The 8,749-nt window shown below is 41.6% G+C and overlaps 1 protein-coding gene across 5 annotated transcripts in view; it reads right to left on the bottom strand.

Moving 5' to 3' along the window:
* Nucleotides 1-8,749, bottom strand: part of Patj (PATJ crumbs cell polarity complex component) — a 314,427-nt gene that overhangs the window by 221,030 nt on the left and 84,648 nt on the right. For all 5 annotated transcript variants that reach the window (XM_031377903.1, XM_031377900.1, XM_031377901.1 and 2 more), the window contains exons 18-19: nt 3,398-3,607; nt 19-132 (exon numbers count right to left, since the gene is read on the bottom strand). In XM_031377903.1, coding sequence (XP_031233763.1) covers nt 19-132; nt 3,398-3,607 — 324 coding nt within the window. The remainder of the gene's footprint in view (nt 1-18; nt 133-3,397; nt 3,608-8,749) is intronic.

Below are 8,749 nucleotides of genomic sequence, written 5' to 3'. Positions count from 1 at the left end.
AATAACTTTACCAAATACCTGGGGTGCCTCGAGGATTAGAGATGAGTGGATCTCATGAACAGTTTCTGGAGGCTCACTGTTGTCTCCATTGTTGTTTGAAAGTAAAATAAAATGTTCTTCCTTCTCATCTTCCTGAAAATAAAAACCATTTTTATGATCAAAAACCTCCTTTAGCTTCAACTTCTCTTTAGATAGTTCTCATCCACTGCAATAACTGAACAAATGCAAATGTTGGCTATGCAAATGTTATCAACAAAGCAAACATTTACCCACAATGAAAAGAAGATGAAGCGTAGGCCACAACTCACAATTTGAATTAAAGAGAAGCCACTCGCCAGGAAAGGCCTTGCAGACACAGCTACACTGTGACCCTAGCACCAAGCACAGGCTTAGGGACTTGAACACACTCACGTGCTCATCATCAATGGGTACTCTAAGAAGAGAGCGCCTTACTGATGAGGAACAGGCTCAATTATTGCTAGTCAGTTGCTCAACAGTTACACGTTCAGAATCTGACTCCAGAACCCTGGTCCTCAGTTACCACTCCATGTAATCTTCCTTTTACAGATCAGCACGGTGGGTAGTGAGGTGGAAAGGCCTCGGGGTACACAGCCTGGAGACCACAGAATAAGCTACACTCTATAGCCAAGGGCTCCAGGGCCTGTGTGCTCTGCCTAGTGCTAAAGACACAGTATAGTTTATAAAAGTCAGTTTATTAGCTTTTTGTATCCAGTATGTTTGAGGTAAGTTTAAAGAAGAAAAGATGAGTTGCTATCATGGATAAGGTAATGATATCTCATTGTAGTTCTATGAGTACAGTTATTGTAAAGAGGTAATTGTACTCCCCAGCTGTCCTGGGAGCCTTGCACTCTAAGGAGAAATGTGAGCCAAGTTACAACTCACAATGAGGTTAAATCCCTCCTAGGGCCGTTCTTTAGGTCTCAGCTTCCTCCCCTGCCAGTACACAGGATGCAGACTCTGTCCATACTAGGTCCCATGTTTTCACACCGCCTCAGACTTCTCAAAGCTGCTTAAAGGAAAAGCCTGTGTTGCTTCTCTCCTACAGGGCACACGAGGCTAAGGATTTTCCTATATAGTCATGATAATTGAGTAAATAACTGTCAGAGAAAATATACACAAATACTTGCTACAACCTAAAAGAATGAAACATAAAAATATTAATTTATGCAAAAACTACACTGTGTTCTTCAATTTACCATCTGTTGCCTATGACAGTACATCTCATATATGAAAGAGTCAAGATCTTGGTTAGAAATGTACTAGACTTAATTTTAAATGATTAAAGTAATTGATAGGCTTATGTTCAGGCATTTTAATGTGTATAGAAGAATAAAAAACAATAATGCTGGTAGGGGAGGTGATTAGCATGGGCAAGCATGTGAGAGGCTTAGAATTTAGTGACGTACAAGTCCTAGAATCAATCTCAAGCACAAAAATGTAAAAAGAAGTACAAAGGTCATACTGCAGTTTCCTAATTCAAAAACACTTTGTGTAATACACTGCACAAAAATCCGTGTGTGTGTGTGTGTGTGTGTGTGTGTGTGTGTGTGTGTGTGTGTATGAACATAACTGTCACTACCTACCAAGGTGCAGGAGCTGCTGTCATGCAACATGCTAATATATTTATACACTAAAAGAATTTTAGAGGCAAGAAAAGACTTTAGTTCTTTAGTCTTGCTCGTTTCATTATGAATTTTTATAAAAGATTCATAAGATAAAACGGGTCAACTTTATCAAATCACCAATATAATGTTTATGAAATGCAAAGTGCTGCATCTGAGCGGTGTGGGTGAGCACTGAGGAGGCAGGCTTGTGCAGAACTAGCAGCCTCTGAGGAGAGGGTCTCCATCTCCAGGGCGACCTTCTCCCCTGTGTTCTTTGTAGCCTACATGCCTTTGAAGTCTGAAACTCAGTGAATTACTCAGAGCAATGCTAGAAATAGGCTTTCTGCAGCCCAGTCTGACAACCTACCATGACCAAATTACTGTTCAGATACATGCAGGCAAACTAAACAGGACACTGTAATAAAGTGAGCTTAGCGTACTGGGCCTAAGAAAGGGTGAAGGCTTGAAACTGTCCAGCTGAGCTCATACTTTGACCCCCACTCCTTCTAGTGATGAAAGTTTGGAAAAGTTACTCAGCTCCCTCCATCTCCATTGGCCCATTTGTAATGAGTGGCAAAAAGACGCTTAACATTGCTCTGAAGACAACACTAATCAATATATGTGAGAGGCTTCCATACAGTGACGTACAATAAACTAAATCTAAAACTAAATGAAAATAATCAAGTATTTGTTTTACACTGAGAACCTCAACAGCACAGTTTTAAGGAGCAACAGTCAAGAAGAGTAACATGAAATAGTACATCATACAGTAAGATGACCTCAAAACAACTTGACCACAAAAGGGTTGTCAGCACTAGGGGGTCAACAGACATGCTGATGACAGGAAAGTGTGAAAATTTCATTTCCATACAAACAAAAATATGAATTCCAGCTCATTGTACCTTCTTAACATCAGTCTGGAACAGTGGTTGTCAACCTATGGGTTGCAACCCCTTTAGGGTGGAACAACCCTTTCACAGGAGTTACATATCAGGTAATCTTGCATATTACACATTTACATCATAATTCATAATAGTAGCAAATAAGTTATGAAGTAGCAACCAAATGATTTTATGGTTGGGGTCACCACAACATGAGGAATTGCAATAAAGAATAGCAAGATTAAGAAGGTTGAGAGTCACTGTCCTAAAATTAAAATGCAAAATTATTTTAATTTACATTGAAGGGATTTGAGTAGAACTTAGGATTCTACTTAGAAACCTGAAGGTAAAGGGGCAGTAGTAAAAGTGTCAGGACAAGGCTGGCCCCAGTGTCACTCAGTGTCGCCTCGGGCAGCATGGCCCTTATTTCTGAAACTTGCTCTGATGTTGTAAGTCAGAGACACCAGACACTTGCTTACTGCTCCTTCAGAATAGCAGCTGGGTGCTAAGGACTGTTGGAGCGTGCATCCCCAGTACCCACACAGGGTAGCTCACATTCCCCTCTAACTCCAGCTCAGGGAACCTGATGCACTCTTCTGGCCTCTTTGGGCACTGCGCACATATGCAAAAACCTCACACCCCTGTGCACTAAAATAAAATAAACCCGAGTTTAAAAAGAAGAAAAGAACAGACCTTGCATAGGGTCAAACATATAGTAAGCCACATAGGATGGATTTCAAGGCCAGGAGTGTTTGCTTCCCCTGGTCCATGTTCTTTACTGTATTAGTTTTATTTCCCTTATTAACACAATTCAAGCCTTACAGGTGAGGCAAATTTGTCTTCCAAGTTCCTGTTGTTAACTACCACTTCTATACTGAGTTCCAAACTTACCACCAAAGGCTTACAGATGCCAAGGTGCACGGCACCTGGGGGTACAGCCTTTAACACTTCCACAGCCTCAGCAAGAGTGGCATTGTCCAAGGAAAACTCATTGACAGAGACTAGGCGATCTCCGGGTAAAAGTTCTCCACTTCTTTCTGCTACACCATCTGCCACCAAGGAGCGAATCACAATCACTGACCTTGTGGGATCCAGGGGGTCCTATAAGTCAAATGAAAGAAAGTCAGCCCCCTGAAAATAAATACCCAGGCTAAGAAAGCTCATCTTTAACCAATCTGACTATTTATCTCACATGGCCAGTACTCTGCTTCTACTCTATAGAAGCTTAAGTCAATGAAAACATCGTTCTATGTCTCTTATAATATCAGTTGACATCACAGTAGAGACATAAACATAACAGTTTCAACTGTGGTCTAAATGCTCAAAACATATAAATTTATTCTTTAAACTTTCAGTGACTACAGAGAAACTTTCTGTGGCTACAGAGATCTCTGACACTCTCAAGATTAGTTATACTGTAGGACTAAGACATTGGTCCATATGCATGCTCCAAGGGCAGCAGAAAATAGAAACAGCACTCCATCATTCAAATACAGCAAGCATCCTTCTAGGAAACCACTTAAGGTCAGAAAAGGAGAGGGGGGGTATTTTAGAAGTGTATTTAGGAGCTGAAAAGATAACTCAGTAACTAAGAGCACTTACTCTCAAGTCACAGGAACCAGAATTTGAATGCTGACACAGACACCTATAACCCTATGTCCAAGTGGGGCAGACATGGGAGGAATGCTGGGGTTTGTTGGCTTCCATTCTACTAGAGAAAGGCCAGCTCAAGATTCAAGGAGAGATCCTGCCTCAAAGGAAAAGGCAGAGTAATAGAGGACGGTACTTGGCAGGCTCTTCTGGTCTCTACAGTATATGCAGGTGCATGCACCTTATCTGTCCACCATCCCCATACGCATATAGACACAGACACAGATACTGACAGAAAGATAGACAGACAGACAGACAGACAGGCACACCATGCGCGCACACACACACACACACACACACACACACACACACACACACAAGAATAAGTATTACATGGCAAAGTGACTGACTGCCTGGCAAGAGAACATTAACAACACACATATGATGTATGTGCTTATAGTGCATGTTTTAAAATAACTGAAATTATGACAGATTTAGTGGCCTAGGTCAGAAAGATACCAATATGGATAAAGGGAATTCATGAGCAAGCCAATATGAAGATCTCTCATCCAGTGGAATGGCCCTGTGTCCTTTGATGTGAGTCAAGAAGGTAGCAGACATACAAATACATCTGCTTGAGGAATACCACTCTGAAGAGAAACCTGGAACTCAGAGTAATTCTCCTGCTTCAGTTTACTGAGTGCCATGATTAGAGGTGTGAGCCACAATACCAAGCTTACTGTGCGAATTTCAGATGACAGAAAGTGATGCTGAGAAAGTTAAGGAACCTGGACACTACCAGCCACTGGTTAGGGATAGAGCCAAGCTTCTGCTGGGCAGCCCCTACTCCTGAGCACCAGGCTCTGCTGCTTGCTCAGGATAGCTGTGGGAAGAACTCTGAATGAGGGAAAGTCACCCTGCTGCAGATATCCTACAGCCCAGTGCAGCTCTTCCTGTTTGCTGGTACAGATGGAAATATGTTCTAAGCCTTCCTCATCAACCAGCCACAGCACATCTGCTGCCACTGTTTCATCATGCATGGACCACTTTACACAGGCCACTGTGGTAAACAGGGTTCTACTGTGCTTGCTTCTATCGAATTCTTCCTGAGAGAAGAGGGAGAAGAAACTGCCGAATTTACTGAAACACTTTGGAATTAGTGAAGCAAGGACATGCCAAAATGCAGGCTATATCTGAGAAGCGCTAGTGGCTCTTTTGAAGATTTCTGGTTTTGCTTTCCACACCTCAGTGCATTCTTTTCAAAGCACTGCACAGAATTATAACAAAATATACACATCAACATCAACAAAGCCTACAATAGCCTTTGAACAATGTTCTCAAATACAATTCTTGCTTTTTCTTCTCAACCATCCTGTTCTCGACTGGTTTCCAAGTGACCAGGCCCTTGTTAACTGTCTAGCACAATCTGATATTTAACAAGGCATAATGCAGCAAGAGAATTCAAGCAAACAAAACAGAAAAGGATCTTCCTAATGAGGTATGGAGTGCTCAGCTATAATTACACTGTGACTTTCAAGTAGAGGGAGCTATTGGACAGGAAGAGAGTCGCAGGCCTCAGCAAACCGCTGTGTCTGCAAAGGCAATCACAGCAGCCATATGGAAGAGCTGTCCACTTTGTCACTGACAACCATGAATCACAACATGCTTTCATTTTGAAATATGAAACCATTACATTTTAAGTTTAACACACTAATAAATAAGCTATACAATTATGTCCTTCATTTAGGTTGTCAGTTTTTGATAAAAGGCTTTTCTATTGGAACAGGAGGGAAACTGCATGAAATACACAGAAGGGAGGAAGGATGGCTTCCTATTAGTGATCACCAAACATTACCGGGAAGGCTAAGAGGAAAATGGACAAAAAGTCAATGATTTTTCTAAGCTCACTGTGGAAACTCACTTGATACCATGTCATACAACACTGAACCAGAAACTTGAAGAGGTGAATGAGCATGTTCTAACTGAAGCTGACAAACAAGTATTAGAGTGTCATTATATAATGAGGATGATTCATTGAGAAATAATGAAAATAGTCCTGCTGTGGAAAGATAATGAATTTCATTTATTACAGCAAAGCCAAGTGAATCGTTATGTACACGGGGCACAGTCGCCTTCAGAATGCAAACTAGCGTTAGAGGCACTTGCTTACTAAAATGCATTCAGGCTTGGCGTCCTAGTCAGTCAAATAATCTTCCTTTTTCCTGGAGGACAGCACCCAAAGATTGCTTCTTTGTGGCTTATAGAAAGAAAACTTAAACATTTTCTCCCTCCCTCACTCCCTCCCTCACGTATACACACACACACACACACACACACACACACACACACACACACACACCATGAAGCTTCCCATCTAAGAGCCACTGTCCTGAGAATGATGCTCCTAACTGTACGACTTCCCATACCCCATAATAAACAAGTGATTTCTGCATGACCATCCAAGCAGCAGCTGCTCTTGCCAACTGAGGTGGCTGCTTTGTGACTCTTTGCTACATGGAAAGTCCTCAAACATCATCCTGAGACATGTTGCTTCTCACTAGAAATGTCCACTTTTTGAAAACAGTCTATAATATCATAAACATGGTCTATCAAACGAGATGGTAAAGATATTTCTCAAGATTGCCACGGAACCTTGAGGCCCTGCAACCAGATCTTTAGCATTCTCACCAGATTTTATCACCTTTCACCACAATGTGTGTATGTGTGTGTGTGTGTGTATGTGTGTGTGTGTGCATGTGTGTGGGGGGGGGTGTGCATGTGTGTACACATGGACCACGCCATCAGAGGACAACCTGCTGGAGTCAGAGCTCTCCTACTTGGGTTACCATGCTTAGCAGCATGTGCCTTTATTTACCTTCTGATCCATCTTGACAGTCACTATCATAATTTTTCAGTCTCTCATGATTTTTCGTTTGATAAAGAGAACTGTAAGATGCTGCCTGAGAGTGAACCTCCAACAGAGGGTTCTAACAGCCAATCACAGAGCATAAGAAATACTTGCCAGTTGCCTTAGGAAGGAAATTCCTCCCGTCTATTCAAAAGCTTTACGTGTTATTACACCTTCCACAGTACGTGTCCCCGGTTTGTTTTAACTCAAGCATTTATGAAAAGATGTTTCATGAGAGTGTTAAGTTCTTTAAAGGACAGAACTCCTCTAATCAACTAAGAACTGCAAATGTTCAGGCCACACTGCACAGAAAGCAGCAGAGCAGTGTGTTTGCCACAGTCACCACTAAGCTATGGAGCCCTGGCCAGCCAGCTCTGTCTCACAAGCTAGTCAAGACACCTGACCAAAGAAAGGGCATCTAGAACAGATTTGAACACTTGAGGTGATGCTACGGTTCGATGTAAATATTGGATTCTGCAGTCTTTAGGGAGATCCAACTTAACAAGGAGACCCCTTTCTCCCTGGCACACACTTGTCCTCTTGTCTTTGCACTGAGGTGCACATTTTACAAGTCAAATTCTTATCCTTCCATGTCTTCTATCAGCTCCTCCTCGGCCATCCCAATGCCTTGCCTAGCCTCACACTGCTCCCTGCCTGGATCCATGTTACAATCTGACACCATGCCTACAGTCTCTAATCTCATCCTCATCAGTCCACTTTCTACAGAGATAATAGAAACTTTATGAAAATCAAGATAAAAATGTGCCTAAGAACCAGAGGTCAGGAAGAGCCATCCTGAAGCAAGGTCTTCTGCAGCCATGAACGCACAGAAGCTGAGGCACCTACACAGAGGAGGCCAGGCAACATTCTAGTACGCAGAGAGAGGGCGCTCACAAGCTCCCTCCCACATCACAGGAACCACTGACTGCTCCTGACTGAACATGGCAGTGGGGCAGTTTTCTTTAAGGGTGAAGTCACAGAGAATGACATCACACTCTTAGTACATGGGCAACACAAACTGGACTTGACAGGTCATTAAAATGAAAACAAAAAACAAAAAAAAAAACTGAGGTAGTGGGGAGAGAGAAAGGATCTAGGAAGAATGGGGTAAGACTGTGTGGGTGAACATGATCATAAATACTGTATGAACATCTCAAAGAACTAAAATAGTTCTTTAAAAATAAAACAAGACCTAAAAAGTAAAATAAAAATATGATCACAGACCCCTCCTCTGCTTAAAATATGTAATGACAGTATTGTCTTTAGGATTAAATCCTAACTCTTAAATTTTATGCAAAAAGAAATGCCTGTGGTTGTGCAGTTCAGTACCACCATGTCCATGGCTGCTCCTTTGTGCCACACCTTATAACAATAGCACAAGACTACTGAAACTTGTGGCACTGTGCAAGTTGTTCTTGTCAGGAAAGTCTCCCTGGCCACTACCACTCATCCATGTCTTTGGCAAGCTCTCCTCCAACAAGACTCCTTCCCAATTCCCTACACACTGAAATTTTTTCTATTTAGTGAAGTCAATTTTAGCACTTCTCATAATATATTTCCATACTATCCCATACTATATTTATTTCCAAACTCTATGAATATTTGTATGTACTAAATATATATTTCCATACTTCAGAGTTAGGTGCCCCAGTTAAATATACCCAGAGTATTTTGTATTGCCTTATTATATGGCATCTATAATTTTACTGTAATCATTATAACTGTCTTACTAAAAACAAAACAAT

The sequence above is a fragment of the Mastomys coucha genome, unplaced genomic scaffold (genome assembly GCF_008632895.1).
Source record: "Mastomys coucha isolate ucsf_1 unplaced genomic scaffold, UCSF_Mcou_1 pScaffold18, whole genome shotgun sequence".
Classification (NCBI taxonomy): domain Eukaryota; kingdom Metazoa; phylum Chordata; class Mammalia; order Rodentia; family Muridae; genus Mastomys; species Mastomys coucha.
This window is presented reverse-complemented; position numbering and strand designations above follow the sequence as displayed.